The sequence below is a fragment of the Pongo abelii genome, chromosome 6 (assembly GCF_028885655.2).
Source record: "Pongo abelii isolate AG06213 chromosome 6, NHGRI_mPonAbe1-v2.0_pri, whole genome shotgun sequence".
In the NCBI taxonomy this organism is placed as follows: Eukaryota; Metazoa; Chordata; class Mammalia; order Primates; family Hominidae; genus Pongo; species Pongo abelii.
Genome location: NC_071991.2, coordinates 146,318,981 through 146,333,611, shown reverse-complemented (window position 1 = coordinate 146,333,611; position 14,631 = coordinate 146,318,981). Strand labels below are relative to the sequence as shown.

The window sequence follows — 14,631 nt, the reverse complement described above, 5'->3', positions numbered from 1 at the left end:
CTCTGTCACCCAGGCTGGAGGGCAGTGGCACAATCTCAGCTCACTGCAACCTCCGCCTCCCAGGTTCAAGTGATTCTCCTGCTTCAGCCTCCTGAATAGCTGGGATTACAGGCACGTGCCACCATGCCCAGATAAATTTTTTTGTATTTTTAGTAGAAACGGGGTTTCACCATGTTGGTCAGGCTGGTCTCAAACTCCTGACCTCAGGTGATCCACCCACCTTGGCCTCCCAAAGTGCTGGGATTACAGGCGTGAGCCACCACGCCCAGCCAAGATATCTATATTTCTAAGAAAGAGAACAAAGAGTAATTCTACTAGATCTTTATTATCAGTGGGCCATGGTTACTCACATCTGTAATCCCAGCACTTTGGGAGGCCCAGGTGGCAGGATCACTTGAGCCCAAGAGTTTGAGACCAACCTGGGCAACCTATCTCTACAAAAATAGCGAGACCCTATCTGCAAAAATAAAACAATTAGCTGAGTGCGGTGGCTCACGCCTCTAATCCCATTACTTCTGGAGGCTGAAGCGGGAGGATAGCTGTCCTCTCATATTAGAATTTAAATCCGAGTTTCAGAAGAACTCTTCCTCTAATATAATCATGAAAGCTATGTAATAGATTCTTAGGGGTATTTTAGAAGCAAAAAATTAAAGTTTGCAAATCTGAAAATATTTGTTTCTTAAAATTTTCTCATTGACATAACTGTGATGCCCATTGTACATAAATCCACATTCTACAATAAACAGTTAAAAAAAAGTCATGTAGCTATTGTGGTTATATCCTTAGAACAGCAAGGAGAACTTTCAGTCATGATTACCAAATTAATTTATAGAAGCTCCTTGGAGAATTAAGAGAAACACTTGCACCTGATAAAGACACTCTAGAAAAACAATGCCCAACAAATGACTTGTAAAGAATGCTGTATATGCTAAAAAGAACTCACTTGAGTAGCAATGACTTTAACTTAAGTCTACTTAAAATACTATATTTAAGCTTACCTTTTTCATATATTCAGTAACTGGGTTCTGCTGCAAGAATTCAGTACTCTCTCTGGTATAAAATCTCTCTGTGTCAGCCAAAAATTGAGATTCAAAGGATTCTTTATACACTGTTAACGTAGGGCCCTTTGCAAATGCATCATCTTCATTCAGCCCCAATTCCACTAGAAATGAATATGAGCTATATTTCAATTACCCTATTTTTTTGGTTATATTTCACAGAATATACTTAGGTGTAGCATTCAGTTTAAGTTATGTTTAAAAGGTAAATGTGAAATGGCAGGACATAAGTAACTCTTACTCACTAGTATTAAAGTACACTCTTTCAATAAAATAAAAAAGGAAAAAAATCCAAGACGTATAAAAAGCAAGTAATTCTGACCCATGGCCAGGTATGCTTCAAAATTATGAAGTTCCTTTAGAGAACTTTTGTATTTCCAAAAGCAATCAAAATAACTAATTTTAAATTTGCAAAGAAATACAATGCTACCCAAGTTTTTAAGACATTGTATTACTTTATCAATTTCTCAATCTCAATTTTTCAAGCTGATATAGATTTCTGGTTATCATTGAGCTCACACGCTAACATATCCAGTAATTCACTATGAGACCAGAAAAGAAAATAATTAAAATGTCTATTTCATCAAAATTTCCTTAAGGCACACGGATCAAACAGCTTTTATGATGGATAAAAACAAATAAAGTCACACTGACTTCAAAAGAAATGTAAGTACCTTTGTAAATGCTAACAATATCCTTTATAATATTAAAATATTTTAAAAATGAAATCTGTTAGAGCATTGCTGTAATTGCCATTTGATGTGAAAACTTTGAATAAACTAAAGGGAAATTATTTACCGTAAGACTGTACAACTCCACTAATCAATCTTGTATTGATGGTTTCACCATTCCTTTCCTTTTCAATCAGCTTTAAAACAGCATTTGTTACCTTTAGAAAGGATGTAGAAAAATATTACACAGGTTATAGAATATGATATATATTACTACATATCCCTTAAACATTCACAGCCACTAAACAGTGTAAGATGGGATAATCCGAAGGAGTGACGAGACAAAAGCTAAGCAACGAAACTGCGAAGGGATTTTAAAAGGAACACGCACACGCTCACACCAGTAGGTACCTGTTTATTCAGTGGCCTGAACAGACAGTCTCTCCAAGTCACCAATGCAAGCTGGAGAAAAAAAAGTACAAAATGTCTATACTTTTACTATGTTTTTCCAAGATTGAAGTCATAGGAAATAATCTAAATCTCAAATTACTTTATCAAAATTTCTAGATTACAAGTTGGTCAAAATCTGCTATCAGGACGAAAGCAGAAATCCACTCTCTAGAGTCAACAACTTCAAGAGGTATTCAAGCACAGACATTTGTCAGCTCAACTTCTTTATTTATATTTTAACTGTTGTTGAAAACAGTATAGGAAAAGTTTAAAAACCGTAATGATTTTTAGGAGTCTGTGATGTTACTGTAGGGTACATTTAGATCAAGCAGGTTTCCAAAAGGAAATGAACCAAGATCATCCTGATTCCTACACTAACAACTTTTGAGTCTCAAGAAAGCATTTATATGTGAAAAAGAAAAAATCCCATTAGCCATTCCACAATATACACATATTTCAAAAAGGCATGGTGTACACATTTTTGTCAGTTAAAAAAATAAATAAAATGTTAAAGGGGAAGCACGAAACCCCAAATCAAACAACTAAACCTAGAAAGTTTTGTTAGAACTGGATTAACTACATAGCAAAGTATCATTATGAAGCAATAACAATTTTGGTATAGAAACTGGAACTATACAGACAATAAAAACTTGTCATGCATCCGGGATACATTATGCTTTTCTTTTTTTCTTGAGACAGGATCTCACTCTGTCACTCAAGGTAGAGTCCAGTGGTACGACCACGGCTCACTGCACCCTCCACCTCCTGGGCTCAAGTGATCCTCCCACCTCAGCCTCATGTGTGGCTGGGACTACAGATGCGTCACCATGCCTGGATATTTTTTTTGTAGGTCTCATTATGCTGCCCAGGCTGGTCTCCTGCCTCGGTCTCCCAAAATGCTAGGATTACAAGCATGAACCACTGCAACCAGCATTGTTTTTCTTTTAAATTTGTCAAAAGTGAAGCTACAAAGTACTGCTATTATAGCAACATTCTTGGATATGGTGATTAACTCCTTTATGTAGAATCTGACATTTTAACAAAACTAGTTTTAAAGGGCATTGTCTGTGTTGATCTGGCAGCCTATGAGTCCTCCCTTAATTGCTCTAGAACACTGGTACTCAAACTGGAGCATGCATCAGAATTGTCTGGAGAGCTTGGTAAAACATTGCTGGGCCCCATCTCCAGAGTTTCTCTTTAAGTCTAGGATGAGGCCTGAGAATGTGCATTGCTAACAAGTCCCCAGGTGATGCTGACAGAGCAGGTTTGGGGACCTGATATGGTTTGGCTATGTCCCCACCCAAATCTCATCTTCAACTATAGCTCCCGTAATTCCCACATGTTGCGGGAGGCACCCAGTGGGAGATAACTGAATCATGGGGGTGGTTCCCCCATACTGTTCTCATAGTAGTGAATAGTCTCACGAGATCTGATGGTTTTATAAGGGGTTTCCGCTTTTGCTTGGCTCTCATTCTGTCTTGCCTGCCGCCATCTAAGATGTGCCTTCTGCCATGGTTGTGAGGCCTTCCCAGCCACGTGGAACTGTTGAGCCCATTACACTTCTTTTTCTTTATAAATTACCCAGTCTCAGGTAGGTCTTTATCAGCAGTATGAAAACGGACTAATACAGGACCATACTTTGAAAACCAATGGACAAAAAAAACCCCTTTCATTGACTGAAGAAACATATATTAATGAGGGTGATTTAGTAATTAATTAATTCAGGGTCCTCTCCCTGAGGCAGGGTTTTCCAGACTCTAAAGCATGGGAGGGCTAATCCTCAGGGCTCGCCCTCAGGTATGGTACCTGATTTGCCTGGGACTACCAGGACTCAGGACTTTCAGTGCGAAAACTCAGGCAGTTCCAGGCAAACTGTGATGGTAGGGTCAGGTAATTAAAGAAGAAATTTTTAAAAAGCAAATGCAGAAATGGGCAAATTGTATTTTAGAACTCCAATTTACCCATTCTTCTACGTTCTTGCTAAAAAATATTTAAGGGACATTTATTGATAAAACAATGAAAATTAGTTTACTATTCTGAAAAAAGCTTAATATTTGCCTAGATTCTTTTACTGAAAGACAATTCGCCATTAAAAAAAAACAAAAACAAATTTAAAACGTTTTAAAACAAAACTCTTACTGAATAGATTTCATATATTCCTTTTCGTCCTTCGTCACATTCACGGCGAACCCAATGTCTATTGAGGTAGGCACAAATTCCATTCAGCACTTTGCTTGAAAATCGATAATCTTCCCATTGTTGAGTGTAGAATTTCAGTACACTCTCATCCATCAAATCTTCTCCATCCTAAAAACAAGTTAACTAAAGCTTTAAGATGACTAATTTGTCACATTATAAATTAAAAATAAAAGTGAATAACATCTACTGTATTAAAATACATTCATACATGTGATTTTAGATGGCTTCTTTAAATTATTCTGTATACAAAAATATGCTAATAAATATAAACTCACAAGAATATAGTAAAATAATTCTTTCATCTCAAATTAAACTGGAACATTTTACATGGTATTAAATATGCAAACACACTCAAAAAAGTACCCTGAACATTTGATATGCAGGTAATTCCTTTTTATTAAGAAATGTACCTCAAAATCATCTGTATTTTTGATATTTGTTTTAAAAAAAATTGGCTGGGTACAGTGGCTCACACCTGTAATCTCAGCACTTTGGGAGGCCAAGGTGGGCAGATCACTTGAGGTCAGGAGTTCAAGACCAGCCTGGCCAACATGGTGAAACCCTTTCTCTACTAAAAATACAAAAATTAGCCAGAGCGTGGTGGCACACGCCTGTAGTCCCAGCTACTTGGGAGGCTGAGGCAGGGGACTCGCTTGAACCCAGGAGGCGGAGGTTGCAGTGAGCCAAGATCGCACCACTGCACTCTAGCCTGGGCGACAGAGCAAGACTCCGCCGACCCCCTTCCCCCCAAAAAAAAGAAATCAACATGTCCTATTTAGCAATTCAGACAATGAGGCTAATACTATTCAATTTTTAAATGCATCTTCTTCCTTCTTTAAACTTACTTAAAAACCATAAAAACACTTTTTTGTGGTAATCTATAAAAATAAGGTAAGTACAATAGTATAACAATATTTCTTCTTTAACAAGCCCTCAAAAAGAAAATGTGCATTTACCAAAATTATTTTTATCCAGATTTCCACAACTTGAGTCACAAATTTTTACTTGAAGGAGACTAACTTGAAATTTTTTCTTAGGGATTAATGGCATCTACAAAGTAAGCCTTACCCTTTAAAAACATTAATGGCACTTTATGGCAGCACTGCCATTTAGGTGTGTGCAGCAGAGAAGCACGAAAGACGAAGGTCGGGGCAGAAGGGCTGCAGGAAGGGCTGGGGCGAGCCCACTGGCTTCTCTGAGCCTCAGTGTCTTCAATGAAAATTAAATGGCTACAACAGACTGGAAACTCCACATGTATAAGGTACACGAGTGACCGAACAAGCCATGTAAAAACCTGATCATCTCTTGATACAAATAATATTTTGTTCATTTAAATTTAAACAATATGAAATGAACTTTAAAATGTAAAGCTAAGCTATTTTGGATGATGGTACTTCACCTTTTTAAAATGCAAAAATATCACTGATGGCATGGTCATCAACATTTTTACTTAGCACAATATACTGTTTCTTACTTTAGTACTAAAGAATAATTAATTAATTACAACATTCACTTTATGATGTGTTGTGAATAAAAAGAACAGTGGCTTCAGCAAGGCCTTAGAAACACCATTTGGGGAAGATGAAAATAATACACTAGTCACAACTTGTGGCCAGCCAACTACATACAGTCTGTTAGCAAGATGTTTTAAAGTTTTCAATTAGCTTGCAAAAATAAATTAGGTAAAACAATTTTGCAGCATGCAAAAATTTTTGCACATTGTGTAAATAAAAAATATTTAAAATATATACACAGAAGAGTTCCTGCAAATTTCCCTGGGTTCACAGTATAGATGTCTTCACTCTGTGACAGTGTAGAAGCAGATGAAGGACCCACTTGCTCACCTTGTGGCTAGATACAGGGGAGTCACACTGCCTTTGCTACAAAGGATGAAGACCGAGGAAGAAAAAGGCGGGAGATAAAGGGGAAAAGACTCCACCACTGCCCAACCAAAGGCTTGGAGTGGGAGGGACCTATGCTAGAAGGAAATGGTTATTCACAGTGAAACTCATGCTAGTCACGAGCACCATTTCACAGCAGTTTTGAAATACACATCATGGCTAGGCACTGTGGCTCACACCTGTAATCCCAACACTTCGGGAAGTGGAGGTGGAGGACTGCTTGAGCCCAGGAGTTGGAGACCAGCCTGGGCAACATAAAGAGACCCTGATTCTACAAAAGATTTAAAAATTAGCTGGGAGCTGGGTATGGTGGTACATACCAGTAATCCTAGCTACTCAGAAGGCTAAGGCGGGAGGATTGTTTGAGCCCAGGAGTTGGAGGCTGCAATGACCTATGACTGCACTATTGCACTCCAGCCTGGGTGACAGAACAAGACCCTGTCTTAAAAAAAAAAAAAAGGAAAAGAAAAGAAAAACAGTACTTCACAACCATGTGTAAAGAGCAAGATAACATTTGAAAAACATGGTTTCCAAGACTGAATAACCTTACAATTATTTCTACACCTTGATAGGGAACACCACATTGGGTTCACAGTAAAATGCAGATTAATTTGAATACGTATTTGCTTTAAATGAAAAAGTTCATCATTTCTAACAACCAAACCCAAAATGGTTGGTAATTTAAGGAAAGCACTATTATGCTAAAAGGTTATCAAAGCTTTTTAATTTTAAAAAAACAGAATGAGCTGGGCACGGTGGTGAGCATTTGCAGAGTCTCAGCTACTCAGGAGGCCAAAGTGGAAGGATCACTTGAGCCCAGAAGATCAAAAATCCAGCCTGGGCAACATAGTGAGATCTCCATCTCGAAAAAACAAAACCCCAGAATATAATTTATGGTGATTTCATATTCACAGTAGGTAAAAGACTATGCAATAGCAAAACACTGTCATCTACGTTAGTGTCTAAAACAGTAACAGATGACAGTGAAAGATTTAACAAGTTAGAACCACTATTTCAGTCCTTTTTTTTAATATCCTGTTATGAATACTCAGTATATATATAAAACATCTTACCTTAAGAAGATTTGTCAAGTAATTCTTCAAAAATTCCTTAAGTCGTTTATATAATTCCAGGCCAACAAACTGAGCTCCTCCAGGTGTCTGCCCCTTTTTTGACTTAGAAGGAGGAACTCCAGCTCCTCGTGCTTGGTTTGACTGGTGAACACTAGTACAGTAGTTATAAACATGACTTGGAGAAAAGTTAAGGAAACCAACATATATCACAGATGTTAACGGTCATTAACATAAACATATTTTCTTATATTTCATTACCAATGCATTCCCAATATATCAACCAAAACCTGTTAAAAACTAGAATGGAACAAAGATCCCATTCACACTATCCATAAAGCTAAAAGTCAACAAGCCCCATTCACAAGGTTGTTGGTAGGCCTTGAGAGCCACACCTTGGAGAAGGGAACATTCCAGGAGGGAGGTTGCCAATAAAAAAATCTGGACCTTTTAAATTATCTAATGTGACTGACTTTGTGGAAAACCGTCCCAAAAGAAAAATGCAATTACTGACTCCAGGAAAAACAAAAAGCTAACAAGCACTGTCGATTATGATGCTCAGCTGTAACTTTTTCAGAGGCACAGATTCTAAATATTGAAATAACACAAACTGTATTTTAAAATGACTCAGAGAGCCAAGTCCTTATATTACAATAGTCATGGACATCTAAAACTTATCAGTGAATGGCAGCAGTGTCCACACACTCCCGAGAAATACAGAGATGTATAAACCACAGCAGACACAGCTGATTGCAAAACAGCTGCATCTGCAGGGGGAGCACAAAGAATGAGAAGATGGGGACAGGCAGGGCAGAGAACCACCGTGTTCTGTTGTATCCTTTAAATATGATGAGCTTATCTGCATGTATTATTAATTGAATAAAATGAACGGAAAGATATACTCAGAAAGATCAACAAAACAGAACAAAACAATATTCTGGTATAATTAAGAATTTACTATATAAAGATACTTCAAGACAGCGGGTAAAAGATAGATTATCTAATAAATGGCATGAGGGCAAGATATTTCTAAATATTCCATGTTATATTCCAAAACATATTACAAATGGATTAAGATTTAAAATATACAAGCTAAAACAGTAAAACCAAGAATATATATGTGAACACTTATCTATTCTCAGGTTGGAGGGGCCCTTTCTAAGTAAGATCATACAAAAAAATGAATTCAGGCCGGGTGCAGTGGCTCACGCCTGTAATCCCAGCACTTTGGGAGGCTGAGACAGGTGGATCACGAGGTCAGGAGATTGAGACCATCCTGGCTAACACGGTGAAACCCCGTCTCCACTAAAAACACACACAAAAAATTAGCCAGGCGTGGTGGCAGGAGCCTGTAGTCCCAGCTACTCGGGAGGCTGAGGCAGGAGAATGGCATGAACCTGGGAGGCGGAGGTTGCAGCGAGCTGAGATCGTGCCACTGCACTCCAGCCTGGGCGACAGAGCAAGACTCTGTCTCAAAAAATAAATAAATAAATAAATTCAAAATTGTAGATTAAGATGAAATACCTTAAACTATCTTTAATAAATTAAGGTAATTTAAAGCAAGTAAAAAATGAATCTCTATGGAAACATGAACAAAATATACCACAGAAAATCTAAAAGGTAAAATAAATATATACTAATGCCCCGAAACCTAATAAAATACTCAACCAATCTAGGTAGTAATCAAAGAACTATATTTTAAAACAATGAAAAATTATTAACTATTTCAATTGTACAGAGAATCACAGATTACAATAAACAACTACTGTATATTCATGACCCAGTTTTGATAGATCTTACTGCATTCCCACACTTGTCTCATATTCCACCTACAGCCTCTCTCAACTTTTGAGAAAATAAAATATTACAGGTTACAAGTGAAGCACTATATTCTCCCTGTTTCATCCCACTCCTTCCTCTTACCCTAGCAAATAGCACTATGATTTGGTATATATCATTCCTATGTTTTTATATTTTGCTGGATAAATGTGTATCAAATATATTTCACATGTTCTACATTTTGTTTTGTTTTTTTGAGATGGAGTTTCACTCTTGTTGCCCAGACTGGAGTGCAATGGCGTGATCTCGGCTCACTACAACCTCTACCTCCTGGGTTCAAGCGATTTTCCTGCCTCAGCCTCCCGAGTAGCTGTGGTTACAGGCAGGCACCACCACGTCTGGCTAATTTTGTATGTTTAGTAGAGATGAGGTTTCTCCATGTAGGTCAGGCTGGTCTCAAACTCCCAACCTCAGGTTATCCGCCCGCCTCGGCCTCCCAAACTGCTGGGATTACAGGCGTGAGCCACCACGCCTGGCCATGTTCTACATTTTTAAATTATACAAACTATAATATGTACATTTGCTCTGCCATTTGTTTTTGATGATATCTGACATAGCCGCAGCTGTAATATACTGTGTAACGCACATTTACAGTACTTTATCAACTCTCTTGGTGGTGGACCTTGCTAATAGTCCTTTTGGCAGGTACCTATTTTTTGTGTATTTACAAAGCTGCAAAGAATAAAACTAGTAGGTCTCCTTGAGTACATGTACAAGTTTCTTGGAGCACAGAAATACTAAGTGACAAAGTGACGAGAGGTATATATATATATATATTTTTGAGACAGAGTCTCACTCTGTCTCCCAGGCTGGAGTGCAGTGATGCAATCTCGGCTCACTGCAATCTCTGCCTCCCGGGTTCAAGCGATTCTCCTGCCTCAGCCTCCAGAGTAGCTGGGATTACAGGCGCCTGCCACCATTCCTGGCTAATTTTTGTATTTTTGGTAGAGACAGGGTTTCACCATATTGGTCAGCCTGGTCTTGAACTCCCGACCTCAGGCAATTCACCTGCCTTGACCTCCTGAAGTTGCTAGGATTACAGATGTGAGCCACCTTGCCAGGCCCTTTTAAACAATTTTTTGTAGAGATGGGGTCTTGCTATGTTGCCCTGGCTGGTCCAAAATTCCTGGGCTCAAGCAATCCTCCTGCTTTGGCCTCCCAAAGTGGTGGGTTTAACTTTATTAAGAGTTGCCAACTTGGTGCTACAAAGCGGCTGTCCAGCACCCTGTAATGCATGAGTTTTCATCGACCACAACCTTGGCCGTCTGTGCATTCATACTGTGGTTTACCATGGTTTTAATATCCATTTCTAGGGCATAGACAGAGTTTTTTTTGTTTTGTTTTGTTTTTTAAAGAGACAGGATCTCACTACGCTGCCCAGGCTGGAAAGCAGTGGCTATTCACAGACATGATCATAGCAGGCTACTGCCTCAAATTCTTGGTCTGAAGTGATCCTCCCACCTTAGCCTCCTGTGAAGCTGAAAATACAGGCACGTGTCACCACATTGGCTTGACTTAGCATAATTCTTAAGGGCCTTAGGATTTTCAGAATGGTAAGTGATCACTCGTTTCAACAAAGTCACCAGCTACATTCACCCCTAAGAGAGTCAGCCTGTCCTTTGAAGCTTTGACACAAGCATTAACTTCTCTCTAGTTTATGAAAGTCCTAGGTGGCATGGAATACTATGCAGCCATAAAAAAGGATGAGTTCATGTTCTTTACCAGGGACATGGATGAAGCTGGAAACCATCATCCTGAGCAAACTATCACAAGGACAGAAAACCAAACACTGCATGTCCTTACTCATAGGTGGGAATTGAACAATGAAGACACTTGGACACAGGGCAGGGAACATCACACACCGGAGCCTGTCATGGGGCGGGGGCTGGGGAAGAGATAGCATCAGGAGAAATACCTAATGTAAATGACGAGTTAATGGGTGCAGCAAACCAACATAGCACATGTATACCTACGTAACAAACCTGCACGTTGTGCACATGTACCCTAGAACTTAAAGTATAATTAAAAAAAAAAAAAAAGTCCTAGGTGGCATCTCCTTCCAATAGAAGGATGTTTTGACTAAATTGAGTATCGTTTGTTTACGCAGCCACCTTCATCAATGATCCCAGATTTTCTGGCTAACTTGCTGTTCTCCATCAGCACTTGCTGCTTCACCTTGCACTACTATTATAAAAGATGGCTTCTTTTCTTTAATCGCATGAACCAACCTCTGCTAGCTTCTAGCTTTTCTTCTGTAGCTTCCTCACTTCTCTCAGCCTTTACAGAATTGCAGAGAGTTAGGGCCTTGCTCTGGATTAGGGCACTGGCTTAAGGGAATGCTGTGGCTGGTTTGATCTTCTATCAAGACCACTCCAACTTTCTCCTTACCAGCAATATGGCTGTTTCGCTTTCTTATCATTTGTGCATTCACTGGAGCAGCGCTTTTAATTTCCTCCAAGAACTTTTCCTTAGCATTTACAACTTGGCTAACTGTTTAGCACAAGAGGCCTAGCTTTTAGCCTATCTCAGCTTTCAGCATGCCTTCTTCATTCGGCTTAATCGTTGCTAGCTTTTGATCTAAAGCGAGAGACATGCAACTCTTCATTTTACTTGAACACTCTGAAGCCATTGTGGGGGTTATCAACTGGCCTCAACTCAAGATTGTTGTGTCTCAGAGAGTAGGAAGGCCAAAGAGAGACGGGGGAATGGCCAGTTGGTGGAGCAGACACATGCATTTATGGATTAAGTTTGCTGTTTTAGATAGGTGCAGTGTGTGGCGCCTCAAAGCCATTCTTTTTATCATTAATTTTGCCAGAGGCTTGTCGGTTTTTTAAATAATTATTTTTCGTTTTAATAATTTTCATTACTGTATCTTTATTTCATTTCTGTACCTTTTTACTTTTTTTTTTTTTTTTTTGAGATGGAGTCTTGCTCTGTTGCCTAGGCTGGAGTGCAGTGGTGCGATCTTGGCTCACTGCAACCTCCGCCTCCCAGGTTCAAGTGATTCTCCCGCCTCAGCCTCCTGAGTAACTGAGATTACAGGCGTGCACCACCACGCCCGGCTAATTTTCGTATTTTTAGTAGAGACGGGCTTTCTCCATGTTGGTCAGGCTGGTCAGGCTGGTCTCGAACTCCTGACCTCAGGTGATCTGCCCACCTCTGCCTCCCAAGATGCTGGGATTACAGGCGTGAGCCACCACGCCCAGCCTACTTCTTTCCTTACATATGCCTTTTCTCTACAAATCCTTGTTTTGGTTAACTTTGTAATTTCTTTTTTTAAATAAGCATTTAAAATACTTATATAAAATGTTCATACTACATGGAAAGTATAGGAAAAACTTATACTAGAGTTTCTTCTACATGCCACTTGGCTGCATCACATAAATCTGATGTGTATATATTTTCCTTATCATTCAGTCATATTTTCTCTTTTCCTGTTCGTTCTAAGAGTTAAAGTTTAGATTTCCAAAATGTATTTTACCTTCAAAAAAATTTAATTTCATTTTAAAATTAAATTGCAGAAACATGAGAACGTTATCTTTTTGATAGTTTATTTAAAATGTGATGAGACTTGTTGCCAAGTATGTAATTTCTGCTGGGCCAGAACAGGGTGGGCCATTACTTCACGTGCCTAAAAGTAATGCCCATCTCTAACTGTTGGATACAGGGACCCACTAGAGCTGGTCAACTCTATTTTTCATATCTTCTATATTGTTTCTGATTTGTCTGCTTATTAATTACCAAGAAATTTTTGGTGAAATCTCCCAATGGTTTTATCAATTTATCTTATAATTCTCTAAAATATCTGCCATATTTTGAGGCAGTGTTAACTAATATACATATTTGAAATTATATTCCTGGTAACCTGTACCTTTTATCATTAGGAAGTAACCACGTTTATTCCTAACAATATTGCCTTAGAAACTTATTGTATCTGATATTATTATACCTATCTTTCGGTTAGAATTTTCCTTAAATGTCTTTGTTCCAGCCCTTTATTTTCTACCTTTGTTTCTGTGTCTTGGTGTGTCTACTGTAAACCACCACAGCATAATTGACTTTTTAAAAAAACTGAGTCTAATATTATCTGATAGAGTTTGGTTTTAGATAAACTGTTTTATACTGTTATTTGGATTAATTTCTACGATCCTATTTTGTATTTTCTATTTTAACTCTCTTTCTATGTTTCTGGTTTTCCTCCCTTTCCCCTTCTACTGGAATGGTAGTTTACTTGTTCCCTTATAGCTCTTATTTTATTTTGGAGTTATACATTCTTGAAATGGTTAATTACCTTAAAATATGACATGCCCACTTTACCTTGCAACAATTCTGGAAGATTCTATTACCTCTTCAAATATTTCCGATCGCCTTTCTATTTTCTCCTAGCTCTTCTATTACGTGTATGTGAGATATTTTCATGTTACCTTCTATACCTTGGCTGAAAGTCTTCAATGATCTTCTATCACTTTATCTTTGTTCGAACTTTCTAACTTTTTCTGATCTGCCATCTGGTTAAGTGATTCTCTTTCAGTTGTGTCAAATTTACTGTTTAATTTTAATGACTTCATTTTACATTTATAGAATTTCTCTTTTAAAAACCTGTCTTGTTTTCCGTAGTGTTTTTTGCTCCTTGATTCTAAAGACAAATTTCCCCACTCTCCTTATATCCAGAGCTCAGCTTAAATCCTTAGGTAGTTCCTTTCCTGGGAGAGCAGATCGATGATTATTATTTTTTTCAGTTCACCTATACACTTAAGGGTATTTAGGCTTCTGTCTTCCAGGTTTCCATGGAAACATCAGCTCTCAGCCCCTCCCAGCCAGGGGGTAAGGCTTTGTTTCCTTTTCTGTGTGACCCCTACCAGCCAGCCTACCTTGCTCAAGTCCTTATGCTGCCACACAGAGGCTCACAATGGTTAGCGCCTTCATTTTCAGCTCTCTTTTCTTCAGACACCTGGGAATTCCCTCTTACTTTTGTGCAGAGGATTACACTTTGCTGTATTTCACACAGCACCCAGTTTTAGGTGCTTGGTTCCAGGATGTTTTAGGTTATTTAGTTCAGCCTGACTTCTGTTCCTTGGCAATCTATGGCTTCCCAGCTACTAAATTAACAAAGGTTTTCTAAAAAACAAACCCAATGATAGCTAAAGTGCAGGAAAATGGGAGCTTCCATATGCTTAAGAGTGTACACAATTACACCGTTTCTGAAGTAAAATCTGGAAATATTCAAAAGCCTTCAACAAGGGCATTCCTTTTGATACAGCAATTATATTCATAAGCATTTATCACGGGGAAATCATCACGGAAGTGTACAAATACTTAGCTAGCAAACTATCACAGCATTGCTCCTAATGGCAAAACACTTGTAACAAGTTATTTGTCAAACAAAGGGAATTAGTTAAACTCACTCTCGGATCCACCTGAAGATAGAGTACGCAGCTTTTAA

At 38.5% G+C, this 14,631-nt stretch overlaps 1 protein-coding gene across 5 annotated transcripts in view; it reads right to left on the bottom strand.

Annotated features, from left to right (window-relative positions):
* The window catches only part of CUL1 (cullin 1), a 102,243-nt gene that overhangs the window by 39,148 nt on the left and 48,464 nt on the right, over positions 1-14,631 (bottom strand). For all 5 annotated transcript variants that reach the window (XM_054559108.2, XM_054559107.2, NM_001135479.3 and 2 more), the window contains 5 exon segments: positions 7,353-7,527; positions 4,319-4,486; positions 2,141-2,191; positions 1,857-1,947; positions 999-1,162 (listed from right to left, as the gene is read on the bottom strand). In XM_054559108.2, the coding sequence (XP_054415083.1) occupies positions 999-1,162; positions 1,857-1,947; positions 2,141-2,191; positions 4,319-4,486; positions 7,353-7,527 (649 nt within the window).